At 59.0% G+C, this 15,386-nt stretch overlaps 1 protein-coding gene across 2 annotated transcripts in view; it reads right to left on the bottom strand.

Annotated features, from left to right (window-relative positions):
- The window catches only part of SYNC (syncoilin, intermediate filament protein), a 240,937-nt gene that overhangs the window by 111,683 nt on the left and 113,868 nt on the right, over positions 1-15,386 (bottom strand). Inside the window, exon 1 of one of the 2 annotated variants that reach the window (XM_069622459.1) lies at positions 2,837-3,002. The exons of the other annotated variant lie outside the window; for it this stretch is intronic. Within the exon in view, the coding sequence (XP_069478560.1) occupies positions 2,837-2,880 (44 nt within the window). The 5' untranslated portion in view covers positions 2,881-3,002. Of the gene's footprint in view, positions 1-2,836; positions 3,003-15,386 lie in introns of those variants that run through there. 2 annotated transcript variants of the gene reach the window in all.

Raw genomic sequence — 15,386 nt, 5'->3', positions numbered from 1 at the left:
TGAATTTCCACGGACAAAGTGTGGACACAGTCAGCGGCAGTCTTTGGGAGGTATTTCAGAGACTGGGGGGGTCATTACAAAGTGGGCAGTACGGGATTACCGGCACCGGTAAGGAGACCAGTGCCAGTAATCCCCTACTGCCCAATTCCGAGGTCCCTTAGCGGGAACCGTAAGGGACGTGTGGTCGGAAAACACATACTTTACGGGTCCCGCTAAGGGACCAGGGCGCAAATAACAGGCTTGCCATTCGCTAGCCTGTTATTTGCGCCCTCCCCATTCCCATTGAGCCCTATGGGGGCTCAAATGGGAATGGTTTGTTCAATGGGGACTTACCAGTCCCTCCATGATCGGAATGCACCGGTAAGTCCCCATTGAACAAGACCGGACTTGGGAGGCAGCCATGGTGCTAGTAGCACCATGGCTACCATCCATCTCGTAATGAGGCCCTGTGTGTCAGAGCCATCACCTCTGCTGTGTTTGGAGAATTGTGTGTTTAAAACACCCGTCCCTATGTGGACAAAGTGTGGTCTCAAATGCAGTCGGTGGCAGTCTGCGGCTGCTGCGGTGGAGGGGAAGCATCTGTGCTCTAAAACATCTTCGGTTCAACATTTAGCCTGACTTTGACCTGCCACCAATATTGACAGGTAGGCGTAGATATCGTGTGAGTGCCTTTCTATTGTTATAGCCGTTAGCCCGCGTCTTGGGTTTGCCTTTCGCTACCTTTATAATCGTGGTGTATGAAGGGGAAGTAATTGTCTGTTGCTTGAACAATTCACGATCTAATGAACATATCATGCGGACGTCGCAGCACCTCCTTATACCACCTCCCCTCTCATCACCCTCACACTTCCGCTGAACTGCAGACTTCCTCCGCTCCTCACCACCAGTCTACAAGGAGGGCCGAGCCAACGTCACTGACTTTTTCCACTGTGAATGCAAAGGGTGATCGGTGGAGAGACCTTGTGATGGTGCCAATGAACCACCTAAATCACTCAACAATGTATCTCCTGGATCACCATTGGCTGCGCCACCTGGTCCTCACCAAACCTCCACTTTGTCTGAACATTTAGGCGGCTCCATTTTGAACTCTGCCTCTATCACCCTATAACTGGTCGAATGTGTAGAGGGGGTAAATCAGCTGTAAGAGGTCCCTGAAGCATGGTCTTTCTCCTCCGCTACAGGGTGGTCCACTGAGTGAAATGTTAGACTCCTCGCCAGATTTCAGGGAACAGGGCCCTCACTCACGTGCAGCCCTTAGCTCAGAGCTGTCCTCCTTGCTCAAATGGTGTGAGAACATTTACTCCGAGGTCCGAGGTCATTCAATAGCTTTGACCCGGATGGAGAAGATGAAGACTATGCTTGACCCATCACTGCCTCTTGCCTCGGTGATCATACCCGGAAGTGCTCTTCATGGCATTACCCAAGATGCACTATTCCTTCTTCACCTGCACCCGCTCCTATTATATTAGACTCCCTGGATCCTGGTGCCTGGTGTTAGTTGCTGAGGTTGGTAGTCCAAGCCAATCGGACTAAGAAGAAGAACCCCCCCCCCCCCCTATTCCTGGCATTATATACACACCCTCGCTTATTGCATTGCCTGGTCTCCACGCGTCTCACCCCCAGGCTCCCTGCCCCCCCCCCTTCTTCACCCAGCCTTGGGGGCACTCGCTAGGCCGTTCTTCCTGCCCCCCCACCAGCTCTGGGGTGCTGTGGAGTGGCACACGCAGTCGGGGACCTTCTCTGCTGGGCACACTCGTGTGCAGGTGTGTGGGGGGAGGGGGTAGTGGGGTTCCCATCATCACAGCAGTGAAATCGACCTAAATTACCGGGTGCCCGCCCCCGGAAGCATGTATGCCACTGGCCAGCCGGCCGTTCGCCCAGTAATGTTGATGGCATTCTCTCCCACAAGTGCTACTTCTGCAGGCGCCCCCGCCCAGTGATCCCCATGCCTACATAGCCCCCCCCCGCTCTCTCTCTGCCCTCCAGTGTGCAGGGTCCCATCAATTGGGACTATCTCGACCCATCCCTTTACCCCCTCACCCCTCCCCCATCTACCGCGGGTTCTCCTCCACAAACACCAATCAGGCGGGCCTCTTTCCCATCCCGCGGGTCTCCATCACCCCCCCCCCCACACACACACACTCACGCTTCTGAGTGTCAACGTCTTGGCCCCTGATCCCCCTTTCCTCTGCCCCCAGACCCCTGGTCCCACTTACCTCAGCTCCCCCGTCCCCCTCTTACCTCTGCCCCCCCTTTACCTCTGCCCCTGATCCCCCTTACCTCTCTCCCCCGATCCCCCTTACCTCTTGCCCCCAGATCCCCTTACCTCAGCTCCCCCGTTCCCCTTTCCTCTGCCCCCCACACCCTCGGACCCCCCTTTCTTCTGCCCCCCACACCCCTGGGCCCCTCTTACCTCTGCCGTCCCCGTCTCCCTTTCCTCGGCCCCCATACACCCCCGGGCCCCCCTTGCCTCTGCCCCCCCCAGCCCCCCTTACCTCAGCTCCCCCGTCCCCCTTTCCTCTGCCCCTCCCGGTCTCCCTTTCCTCTGCCCCCATACCCTCGAAGCCTCCTTACCTCTGCCCCCCCAGGCTCCCTGATCCCCCTTACCTCTGCCACCCGATATCCCTTCCCTCTGCCCCCCCAGGCCCCCTGATCCCCCTTGCCTCTGCCCCCCAGATCTCCCTTTCCTCTGCCCCCCCCCAGGCCCCCGATCCCCCTTACCTCTGCCCCCCGGGCCCCCCTTTCTTCTGCCCCCCACACCCCTGGGCCCCTCTTACCTCTGCCGTCCCCCGTCTCCCTTTCTTCTGCCCCCCCCAGGCCCCCTGATCCCCCTTACCTCTGCCCCCCGGGCCCCTCGGCGCCCTGCTCCGGCCCGGACATGCTGGCTCCCCGGCTGGGCCGCTGGAACTAATAAGGACCGCGAGTAACTGGAGCCCTCCCCGGGCCCTGGGCCAGCTGCGGTGCCAGCTGTCCCCGGGCCCCTCCCCGGCCAGGGCCCAGATCCTGCCTCATCGGATCATTTATAGAAACCTGGTGCCCCTCAGCCACGCGCAGCTTAGGGGGGGGGCGAAGCCCCCGGGGAGCGGGGACCGGCGAGCGGATTTCACAGCGGCTCCAGTTACACGGGGGCCCTGGGGGGGGGGGCTTCACTTACAGGAGAGGGGTCTCGGGTTTCATCGTAGCCCCCCAATCACACAAGTGGGTGCCCAAGCAACACGAGAATACGCTCCAACGGTGCCCCCCTCCACCCCCAGCACATTTCGCGCCTAGAAACACTTGTGTCCAGGCGCGTTATAAATGCCATATCATATTTCATCATACTATTTAATTAGGGGGGCGGGGGGGTCTCAGTCTACCCATCCTGGTGGCCTCCCTCTACATAATAGGGCCCTTTATTTATTTACCTGGGGGGGGGGGTCTCCGGAGACCTAATGCAGTTATATAAGAATGCCCCCATTTCCAAGGGGGGGGGAGTGGGCTTCCAGTTACACAAGAAACGTCCAGTTGCAAGGGGCCCCCCAGTTACTCGCAAAGCCCCCCAGTGGCACAGTTAAGCACTAGTAAAGCTACTTGTGGGGGCTCCCCAGCTGCTCAGGTGTCAGCAGGTGCGGCTACATCTGGGGGCTCACCAGTTGCCCAGGTGGTGCAGGTACTTGTGGGGGTTCACCAGATGCCCAGGTGTCAGCAGGTGCAGCTACTTGTCTGGGCTCCCCAGTTGCAGAGGTGTCAGCAGGTGCAGCTACTTGTCAGGGCTCCCCAGTTGCAGAGGTGTCAGCAGGTGCAGCTACTTGTCAGGGCTCGCCAGATGCACAGGTATCAGCAGACGCAGCTACATGTCAGGGCTCGCCAGATGCACGGGTGTCAGCAGCTGCAGCTACTTGTGGGGGCTCCCCAGCTGCTCAGGTGTCAGCATTTACGGCTACTTGTCAGGGCTCCCCAGTTGCACAGGTGTCAGCAGGTGCAGCTACTTGTCAGGGCTCCCCAGTTGCACAGGTGTCAGCAGGTGCAGCTACTTGTCAGGGCTCGCCAGATGCACAGGTATCAGCAGACGCAGCTACATGTCAGGGCTCGCCAGATGCACGGGTGTCAGCAGCTGCAGCTACTTGTGGGGGCTCCCCAGCTGCTCAGGTGTCAGCATTTACGGCTACTTGTCAGGGCTCCCCAGTTGCACAGGTGTCAGCAGGTGCAGCTACTTGTCAGGGCTCCCCAGTTGCACAGGTGTCAGCAGGTGCAGCTACTTGTCAGGGCTCGCCAGATGCACAGGTATCAGCAGACGCAGCTACATGTCAGGGCTCGCCAGATGCACGGGTGTCAGCAGCTGCAGCTACTTGTGGGGGCTCCCCAGCTGCTCAGGTGTCAGCATTTACGGCTACTTGTCAGGGCTCCCCAGTTGCACAGGTGTCAGCAGGTGCAGCTACTTGTCAGGGCTCCCCAGTTGCACAGGTGTCAGCAGCTGCAGCTACTTGTGGGGGCTCACCAGTTTCCCAGGTGTCAGCAGCAGGTGCAGCTACTTGTCAGGGCTCGCCAGATGCTCAGGTGTCAGCAGGTGCAGCTACTTGTCAGGGCTCGCCAGATGCACAGGTATCAGCAGACACAGCTACTTGTCATGGCTCGCCAGATGCACGGGTGTCAGCAGCTGCAGCTACTTGTGGGGGCTCCCCAGCTGCTCAGGTGTCAGCAGGTGCGGCTACTTGTCAGGGCTCCCCAGTTGCACAGGTGTCAGCAGGTGCAGCTACTTGTCAGGGCTCCCCAGTTGCACAGGTGTCAGCAGCTGCAGCTACTTGTGGGGGCTCACCAGAGGCATGGGTGTCAGCAGCTGCAGCTACTTGTGGGGGCTCCCCAGTTGCTCAGGTATCAGCAGGTGCAGCTACTTGTGGGGGCTTCCCTGTTGCTCAATTGTCAGCAGGTGCAGCTACTTGTCAGGGCTCGCCAGTTGCCCAGGTGTCCACAGCTGCAGCTACTTGTGAGGGCTACCCAGTTGCTCAGGTGGTGCAGGTACTAGTGGGGGTTCACCAGTTGCATAGGTGTCAGCAGCTACAGGCTACTTGTGGGGGCTCCCCAGTTGCACAGGTGTTAGCAGGTGGGCTACTTGTCAGGGCTCGCCAGTTGCCCAGGTATCAGCAGGTGGGCTACTTGTCTGGGCTCCCCAGTTGCAGAGGTGTCAGCAGGTGCAGCTACTTGTCAGGGCTCCCCAGTTGCAGAGGTGTCAGCAGGTGCAGCTACTTGTCTGGGCTCCCCAGTTGCTCAGGTGTCAGCAGCTGCAGCTACTTGTGGGGGCTCACCAGTTGCACAGGTGTCAGCAGGTGGAGCTACTTGTGGGGGCTTCCCAGTTGCTCAGGTGTCATCAGGTGCAGGTACTAGTGGGAGTTCACCAGTTGCACTGGTGTCAGCAGCTACAGGCTACTTGTGGGGGCTCCCCAGTTGTACAGGTGTTAGCAGGTGCAGCTACTTGTGGGGGCTCCCCAGTTGCTCAGGTGTCAGCAGGTGCAGCTACTTGTCAGGGCTCCCCATTTGCTCAGGTGTCAGCAGGTGCAGCTACTAGTGGGGGGTTCACCAGATGCACAGGTGTCAGCAGGTGTAGCTACTTGTCAGGGCTCGCCAGATGCACGGGTGTCAGCAGCTGCAGCTACTTGTGGGGTCTCACCAGTTGCTCAGGTGTCAGCAGACGCAGCTACTTGTCAGGGCTCGCCAGATGCACGGGTGTCAGCAGCTGCAGCTACTTGTGGGGTCTCACCAGTTGCTCAGGTGTCAGCAGGTGCAGCTACTAGTGGGAGTTCACCAGTTGCACTGGTGTCAGCAGCTACAGGCTACTTGTGGGGGCTCCCCAGTTGCTCAGATATCAGCAGGTGCAGCTACTTGTGGGGATCCCAGTTGCTCAAGTGTCAGCAGGTGCAGCTACTTGTCTGGGCTCGCCAGTTGCCCAGGTGTCCGCAGCTGCAGCTACTTGTGAGGGCTCCCCAGTTGCTCAGGTGGTGCAGCTACTAGTGGGGGTTCACCAGTTGCACAGGTGTCAGCAGCTACAGGCTACTTGTGGGGGCTCCCCAGTTGCACAGGTGTTAGCAGGTGGGTACTTGTCAGGGCTCGCCAGTTGCCCAGGTGTCAGCAGGTGGGCTACTTGTCTGGGCTCCCCAGTTGCTCAGGTGTCAGCAGCTGCAGCTACTTGTGGGGGCTCACCAGTTGCACAGGTGTCAGCAGGTGCAGCTACTTGTGGGGGCTCCCCATTTGCTCAGGTGTCAGAAGGTGCAGCTACTAGTGGGAGTTCACCAGTTGCACTGGTGTCAGCAGCTACAGGCTACTTGTGGGGGCTCCCCAGTTGCTCAGATATCAGCAGGTGCAGCTACTTGTGGGGGCTTCCCAGTTGCTCAAGTGTCAGCAGGTGCAGCTACTTGTCTGGGCTCGCCAGTTGCCCACGTGTCCGCAGCTGCAGCTACTTGTGAGGGCTCCCCAGTTGCTCAGGTGGTGCAGCTACTAGTGGGGTTCACCAGTTGCACAGGTGTCAGCAGCTACAGGCTACTTGTGGGGGCTCCCCAGTTGCACAGGTGTTAGTAGGTGGGGTACTTGTCAGGGCTCGCCAGTTGCCCAGGTGTCAGCAGGTGGGCTACTTGTCTGGGCTCCCCAGTTGCTCAGGTGTCAGCAGCTGCAGCTACTTATGGGGGCTCACCAGTTGCACAGGTGTCAGCAGGTGCAGCTACTTGTGGGGGCTCCCCATTTGCTCAGGTGTCAGCAGGTGCAGGTACTAGTGGGAGTTCACCAGTTGCACTGGTGTCAGCAGCTACAGGCTACTCGTGGGGGCTCCCCAGTTGCACAGGTGTCAGCAGGTGCAGCTACTTGTGGGGGCTCCCCAGTTGCTCAGGTGTCAGCAGCTACAGGCGACTTGTGGGGCTCCCCATATGCATGGGGTGTCAGCAGCTGCAGCTACTTGTGGGGGCTCACCAGTTACTCAGGTGTCAGCAGCTGCAGCTACTATTGGGGGTTCATCAGTTGCACAGGTGTCAGCAGCTACAGGCGACTTGTGGGGCTCACCAGATGCATGGGTGTCAGTAGCTGCAGCTACTTGTGGGGACTCACCAGTTGCAGAGGTGTCAGCAGGTGCAGCTAGTTGTGGGGGCTCCCCAGTTGCTCAGGTGTCAGCAGGTGCAGCTACTAGTGGGGGTTCACCAGTTGCACAGGTGTCGGCAGTTACAGGCGACTTGTGGGGTTCACCAGTTGCTCAAGTGTCAGCAGGTGCAGCTACTTGTTATGGTTCGCCAGATGCACGGGTGTCAGCAGCTGCAGGCTACTTGTGGGGGCTCCCCAGTTGCACATGTGTCAGCAGGTGCAGCTACTTGTGGGGGCTCCCCAGTTGCTCAGGTGTCAGCAGCTACAGGCGACTTGTGGGGCTCCCCATATGCACGGGGTGTCAGCAGCTGCAGCTACTTGTGGGGGCTCACCAGTTACTCAGGTGTCAGCAGCTGCAGCTACTATTGGGGGTTCATCAGTTGCACAGGTGTCAGCAGCTACAGGCGACTTGTGGGGCTCACCAGATGCACGGGTGTCAGTAGCTGCAGCTACTTGTGGGGGCTCACCAGTTGCAGAGGTGTCAGCAGGTGCAGCTAGTTGTGGGGGCTCCCCAGTTGCTCAGGTGTCAGCAGGTGCAGCTACTAGTGGGGGTTCACCAGTTGCACAGGTGTCGGCAGTTACAGGCGACTTGTGGGGTTCACCAGTTGCTCAAGTGTCAGCAGGTGCAGCTACTAGTGGGGGTTCACCAGTTGCACAGGTGTCGGCAGTTACAGGCGACTTGTGGGGTTCACCAGTTGCTCAAGTGTCAGCAGGTGCAGCTACTAGTGGGAGTTCACCAGTTGCACTGGTGTCAGCAGCTACAGGCTACTTGTGGGGGCTCCCCAGTTGCTCAGGTATCAGCAGGTGCAGCTACTTGTGGGGGCTCCCCAGTTGCTCAGGTATCAGCAGGTACAGCTACTTGTCGGGGCTTCCCAGTTGCTCAAGTGTCAGCAGGTGCAGCTACTTGTAAGGGCTCGCCAGTTGCCCAGGTGTCCGCAGCTGCAGCTACTTGTGAGGGCTCCCCAGTTGCTCAGGTGGTGCAGCTACTAGTGGGGGTTCACCAGTTGCACAGGTGTCAGCAGCTACAGGCTACTTGTGGGGGCTCCCCAGTTGCACAGGTGTTAGCAGGTGGGCTACTTGTCTGGGCTCCCCAGTTGCCCAGGTGTCCGCAGCTTCAGCTACTTGTGAGGGCTCCCCAGTTGCTCAGGTGGTGCAGCTACTAGTGGGGGTTCACCAGTTGCACAGGTGTCAGCAGCTACAGGCTACTTGTGGGGGCTCCCCAGTTGCACAGGTGTTAGCAGGTGGGGTACTTATCAGGGCTCGCCATTTGCCCAGGTGTCAGCAGATGGGCTACTTGTCTAGGCTCCCCAGTTGCTCAGGTGTCAGCAGCTGCAGCTACTTGTGGGGGGCTCACCAGTTGCACAGGTGTCAGCAGGTGCAGCTACTTGTGGGGGCTCCCCATTTGCTCAGGTGTCAGCAGGTGCAGCTACTAGTGGGAGTTCACCAGTTGCACTGGTGTCAGCAGCTACAGGCTACTTGTGGGGGCTCCCCAGTTGCTCAGATATCAGCAGGTGCAGCTACTTGTGGGGGCTTCCCAGTTGCTCAAGTGTCAGCAGGTGCAGCTACTTGTCTGGGCTCGCCAGTTGCCCACGTGTCCGCAGCTGCAGCTACTTGTGAGGGCTCCCCAGTTGCTCAGGTGGTGCAGCTACTAGTGGGGGTTCACCAGTTGCACAGGTGTCAGCAGCTACAGGCTACTTGTGGGGGCTCCCCAGTTGCACAGGTGTTAGCAGGTGGGGTACTTGTCAGGGCTCGCCAGTTGCCCAGGTGTCAGCAGGTGGGCTACTTGTCTGGGCTCCCCAGTTGCTCAGGTGTCAGCAGCTGCAGCTACTTGTGGGGGCTCACCAGTTGCACAGGTGTCAGCATGTGCAGCTACTTGTGGGGGCTCCCCATTTGCTCAGGTGTCAGCAGGTGCAGGTACTAGTGGGAGTTCACCAGTTGCACTGGTGTCAGCAGCTACAGGCTACTCGTGGGGGCTCCCGAGTTGCACAGGTGTCAGCAGGTGCAGCTACTTGTGGGGGCTCCCCAGTTGCTCAGGTGTCAGCAGCTACAGGCGACTTGTGGGGCTCCCCATATGCACGGGGTGTCAGCAGCTGCAGCTACTTGTGGGGGCTCACCAGTTACTCAGGTGTCAGCAGCTGCAGCTACTATTGGGGGTTCATCAGTTGCACAGGTGTCAGCAGCTACAGGCGACTTGTGGGGCTCACCAGATGCATGGGTGTCAGTAGCTGCAGCTACTTGTGGGGGCTCACCAGTTGCAGAGGTGTCAGCAGGTGCAGCTAGTTGTGGGGGCTCCCCAGTTGCTCAGGTGTCAGCAGGTGCAGCTACTAGTGGGGGTTCACCAGTTGCACAGGTGTCGGCAGTTACAGGCGACTTGTGGGGTTCACCAGTTGCTCAAGTGTCAGCAGGTGCAGCTACTAGTGGGAGTTCACCAGTTGCACTGGTGTCAGCAGCTACAGGCTACTTGTGGGGGCTCCCCAGTTGCTCAGGTATCAGCAGGTGCAGCTACTTGTGGGGGCTTCCCAGTTGCTCAGGTGTCAGCAGGTGCAGCTACTAGTGGGAGTTCACCAGTTGCACTGGTGTCAGCAGCTACAGGCTACTTGTGGGGGCTCCCCAGTTGCTCAGGTATCAGCAGCTGCAGCTACTTGTGGGGGCTTCCCAGTTGCTCAAGTGTCAGCAGGTGCAGCTACTTGTAAGGGCTCGCCAGTTGCCCAGGTGTCCGCAGCTGCAGCTACTTGTGTGGGCTCCCCAGTTGCTCAGGTGGTGCAGCTACTAGTGGGGGTTCACCAGTTGCACAGGTGTCAGCAGCTACAGGCTACTTGTGGGGGCTCCCCAGTTGCACAGGTGTTAGCAGGTGGGCTACTTGTCAGGGCTCGCCAGTTGTCCAGGTGTCAGCAGGTGGGCTACTTGTCTGGGCTCCCCAGTTGCTCAGGTGTCAGCAGCTGCAGCTACTTGTGGGGGCTCACCAGTTGCACAGGTGTCAGCAGGTGCAGCTACTTGTGGGGGAGGGACTCCCCAGTTGCTCAGGTGTCAGCAGGTGCAGGTACTAGTGGGAGTTCACCAGTTGCACTGGTGTCAGCAGCTACAGGCTACTTGTGGGGGCTCCCCAGTTGCACAGGTGTTAGCAGGTGGGCTACTTGTCAGGGCTCGCCAGTTGCCCAGGTGTCAGCAGGTGGGCTACTTGTCTGGGCTCCCCAGTTGCTCAGGTGTCAGCAGCTGCAGCTACTTGTGGGGGCTCACCAGTTGCACAGGTGTCAGCAGGTGCAGCTACTTGTCAGGGCTCCCCATTTGCTCAGGTGTCAGCAGGTGCAGCTACTAGTGGGGGGTTCACCAGATGCACAGGTGTCAGCAGATGTAGCTACTTGTCAGGGCTCGCCAGATGCACGGGTGTCAGTAGCTGCAGCTACTTGAGGGGTCTCACCAGTTGCTCAGGTGTCAGCAGACGCAGCTACTTGTCAGGGCTCGCCAGATGCACGGGTGTCAGCAGCTGCAGCTACTTGAGGGGTCTCACCAGTTGCTCAGGTGTCAGCAGACGCAGCTACTTGTCAGGGCTCGCCAGATGGACAGGTATCAGCAGGTGCAGCTACTTGTGGGGCCTCCCCAGTTGCTCAGGTGTCAGGTGCAGCTACTTGTGGGGTTCACCAGTTGCTCAAGTGTCAGCAGATGCAGCTACTTGTCAGGGCTCGCCAGAGGCATGGGTGTCAGCAGCTGCAGCTACTTGTGGGGGCTCCCCAGTTGCTCAGGTATCAGCAGGTGCAGCTACTTGTGGGGGCTTCCCAGTTGCTCAATTGTCAGCAGGTGCAGCTACTTGTCAGGGCTCGCCAGTTGCCCAGGTGTCCGCAGCTGCAGCTACTTGTGAGGGCTACCCAGTTGCTCAGGTGGTGCAGCTACTAGTGGGGGTTCACCAGTTGCATAGGTGTCAGCAGCTACAGGCTACTTGTGGGGGCTCCCCAGTTGCACAGGTGTTAGCAGGTGGGCTACTTGTCAGGGCTCGCCAGTTGCCCAGGTATCAGCAGGTGGGCTACTTGTCTGGGCTCCCCAGTTGCAGAGGTGTCAGCAGGTGCAGCTACTTGTCAGGGCTCCCCAGTTGCAGAGGTGTCAGCAGGTGCAGCTACTTGTCTGGGCTCCCCAGTTGCTCAGGTGTCAGCAGCTGCAGCTACTTGTGGGAGCTCACCAGTTGCACAGGTGTCAGCAGGTGGAGCTACTTGTGGGGGCTTCCCAGTTGCTCAGGTGTCATCAGGTGCAGGTACTAGTGGGAGTTCACCAGTTGCACTGGTGTCAGCAGCTACAGGCTACTTGTGGGGGCTCCACAGTTGTACAGGTGTTAGCAGGTGCAGCTACTTGTGGGGGCTCCCCAGTTGCTCAGGTGTCAGCAGGTGCAGCTACTTGTCAGGGCTCCCCATTTGCTCAGGTGTCAGCAGGTGCAGCTACTAGTGGGGGGTTCACCAGATGCACAGGTGTCAGCAGGTGTAGCTACTTGTCAGGGCTCGCCAGATGCACGGGTGTCAGCAGCTGCAGCTACTTGTGGGGTCTCACCAGTTGCTCAGGTGTCAGCAGACGCAGCTACTTCTCAGGGCTCGCCAGATGCATGGGTGTCAGCAGCTGCAGCTACTTGTGGGGTCTCACCAGTTGCTCAGGTGTCAGCAGGTGCAGCTACTAGTGGGAGTTCACCAGTTGCACTGGTGTCAGCAGCTACAGGCTACTTGTGGGTGCTCCCCAGTTGCTCAGATATCAGCAGGTGCAGCTACTTGTGGGGGCTTCCCAGTTGCTCAATTGTCAGCAGGTGCAGCTACTTGTCTGGGCTCGCCAGTTGCCCAGGTGTCCGCAGCTGCAGCTACTTGTGAGGGCTCCCCAGTTGCTCAGGTGGTGCAGCTACTAGTGGGGGTTCACCAGTTGCACAGGTGTCAGCAGCTACAGGCTACTTGTGGGGGCTCCCCAGTTGCACAGGTGTTAGCAGGTGGGGTACTTGTCAGGGCTCGCCAGTTGCCCAGGTGTCAGCAGGTGGGCTACTTGTCTGGGCTCCCCAGTTGCTCAGGTGTCAGCAGCTGCAGCTACTTGTGGGGGCTCACCAGTTGCACAGGTGTCAGCAGGTGCAGCTACTTGTGGGGGCTCCCCATTTGCTCAGGTGTCAGCAGGTGCAGCTACTAGTGGGATTTCACCAGTTGCACTGGTGTCAGCAGCTACAGGCTACTTGTGGGGGCTCCCCAGTTGCACAGGTGTTAGCAGGTGGGGTACTTGTCAGGGCTCGCCAGTTGCCCAGGTGTCAGCAGGTGGGCTACTTGTCTGGGCTCCCCAGTTGCTCAGGTGTCAGCAGCTGCAGCTACTTGTGGGGGCTCCCCATTTGCTCAGGTGTCAGCAGGTGCAGGTACTAGTGGGAGTTCACCAGTTGCACTGGTGTCAGCAGCTACAGGCTACTTGTGGGGGCTCCCCAGTTGCACAGGTGTCAGCAGGTGTAGCTACTTGTCAGGGCTCGCCAGATGCACGGGTGTCAGCAGCTGCAGCTACTTGTGGGTGCTCACCAGTTGCTCAGGTGTCAGCAGACGCAGCTACTTGTCAGGGCTCGTCAGATGCATGGGTGTCAGCACCTGCAGCTGCTTGTGGGGTCTCCCCAGTTGCTCAGGTGTCAGCAGACACAGCTACTTGTCAGGGCTCGCCAGATGCACGGGTGTCAGCAGCTGCAGCTACTTGTGGGGGCTCACCAGTTGCTCAGGTGTCAGCAGACGCAGCTACTTGTCAGGGCTTGCCAGATGCACAGGTGTCAGCAGCTGCAGCTACTTGTGGGGGCTCCCCAGTTGCATAGGTGTTAGCAGGTGCAGCTACTTGTGGGGGCTCCCCAGTTGCTCAGGGGTCAGCAGGTGCAGCTACTTGTCAGGGCTCCCCAGTTGCAGAGGTGCCAGCAGGTGCAGCTACTTGTCAGGGCTCCCCAGTTGCACAGGTGTCAGCAGGTGCAGCTACTTGTCAGGGCTCCCAAGTTGCACAGGTGTCAGCAGGTGCAGCTACTTGTCAGGGCTCCCCAGTTGCACAGGTGTCAGCAGGTGCAGCTACTAGTGGGGGTTCACCAGTTGCACAGGTGTCAGCAGCTACAGGCGACTTGCGGGGCTCCCCAGATGCACAGTTGTCAGCAGGTGCAGCTACTTGTCAGGGTTTGCCAGATGCACAGGTGTCAGCAGCTGCAGCTACTTGTGGGGGCTCACCAGTTGCACACATGCCAGCAGGTGCAGCTACTTGTCAGGGCTCACCAGATGCACAGGTGTCAGCAGCTGCAGCTACTTGTGGGGGCTCACCAGTTGCACACATGTCAGCAGGTGCAGCTACTTGTCAGGGCTCACCAGATGCACAGGTGTCAGCAGCTGCAGATACTTGTGGGGGCTCACCAGTTGCACAGGTGTCAGCAGGTGCAGCTACTTGTCAGAGCTTGCCAGATGCACAAGGTCAGCAGCTGCAGCTACTTGTGCGTGCTCACCAGTTGCTCAGGTGTCAGCAGACGCAGCTGCTTGTCAGGGCTCACCAGATGCACAGGTGTCTGCAGCTGCAGCTACTTGGGGTTTACCAGTTGCACAGGTGTCAGCAGACGCAGCTACTTGTCAGGGCTCGTCAGATGCACAGGTGTCAGCAGCTGCAGCTACTTGTGGGGGCTCACCAGTTGCACATGTGTCAGCAGGTGCAGCTACTTGTCAGGGCTCACCAGATGCACAGGTGTCAGCAGCTGCAGCTACTTGTGGGGGCTCACCAGTTGCACACATGTCAGCAGGTGCAGCTACTTGTCAGGGCTCACCAGATGCACAAGGTCAGCAGCTGCAGCTACTTGTGCGTGCTCACCAGTTGCACAGGTGTCAGCAGGTGCAGCTTCTTGTTAGGGCTCGCCAGATGCACATGTGTCAGCAGCTGCAGCTACTTGTGGGCGCTCCCCAGTTGCACAGGTGTTAGCAGGTGCAGCTACTTGTCAGGGCTCCCCAGTTGCTCAGGTGTCAGCAGGTGCAGCTTCTTGTCAGGGCTCCCCAGTTGCAGAGGTGTCAGCAGGTGCAGCTACTTGTCAGGGCTCCCCATTTGCTCAGGTGTCAGCAGGTGCAGCTACTTGTGGGTGCTCACCAGTTGCTCAGGTGTCAGCAGACGCAGCTACTTGTCAGGGCTCGCCAGATGCACGGGTGTCAGCAGCTGCAGCTACTTGTGGGGTCTCGCCAGTTGCTCAAGTGTCAGCAGACGCAGCTACTTGTCAGGGCTAGCCAGATGCACGGGTGTCAGCAGCTTCAGCTACTTGTGGGGCTCCCCAGTTGCATAGGTGTTAGCAGGTGCAGCTACTTGTGGGGGCTTCCCAGTTGCTCAAGTGTCAGCAGGTGCAGCTACTTGTCAGGGCTCGCCAGTTGCCCACGTGTCCGCAGCTGCAGCTACTTGTGAGGGCTCCCCAGTTGCTCAGGTGGTGCAGCTACTAGTGGGGGTTCACCAGTTGCACAGGTGTCAGCAGCTACAGGCTACTTGTGGGGGCTCCCCAGTTGCACAGGTGTTAGCAGGTGGGCTACTTGTCAGGGCTCGCCAGTTGTCCAGGTGTCAGCAGGTGGGCTACTTGTCTGGGCTCCCCAGTTGCTCAGGTGTCAGCAGCTGCAGCTACTTGTGGGGGCTCCCCATTTGCTCAGGTGTCAGCAGGTGCAGGTACTAGTGGGAGTTCACCAGTTGCACTGGTGTCAGCAGCTACAGGCTACTCGTGGGGGCTCCCCAGTTGCACATGTGTCAGCAGGTGCAGCTACTTGTGGGGGCTCCCCAGTTGCTCAGGTGTCAGCAGCTACAGGCGACTTGTGGGGCTCCCCAAATGCACGGGGTGTCAGCAGCTGCAGCTACTTGTGGGGGCTCACCAGTTACTCAGGTGTCAGCAGCTGCAGCTACTATTGGGGGTTCATCAGTTGCACAGGTGTCAGCAGCTACAGGCGACTTGTGGGGCTCACCAGATGCATGGGTGTCAGTAGCTGCAGCTACTTGTGGGGGCTCACCAGTTGCAGAGGTGTCAGCAGGTGCAGCTAGTTGTGGGGGCTCCCCGATTGCTCAGGTGTCAGCAGGTGCAGCTACTAGTGGGGGTTCACCAGTTGCACAGGTGTCTGCAGTTACAGGCGACTTGTGGGGTTCACCAGTTGCTCAAGTGTCAGCAGGTGCAGCTACTAGTGGGAGTTCACCAGTTGCACTGGTGTCAGCAGCTACAGGCTACTTGTGGGGGCTCCCCAGTTGCTCAGGTATCAGCAGGTGCAGCTACTTGTGGGGGCTTCCCAGTTGCTCAGGTGTCAGCAGGTGCAGCTACTAGTGGG

The sequence above is a fragment of the Ambystoma mexicanum genome, chromosome 11, assembly GCF_040938575.1.
Source record: "Ambystoma mexicanum isolate Mex_15411 chromosome 11, UKY_AmexF1_1, whole genome shotgun sequence".
Classification (NCBI taxonomy): domain Eukaryota; kingdom Metazoa; phylum Chordata; class Amphibia; order Caudata; family Ambystomatidae; genus Ambystoma; species Ambystoma mexicanum.
This window is presented reverse-complemented; position numbering and strand designations above follow the sequence as displayed.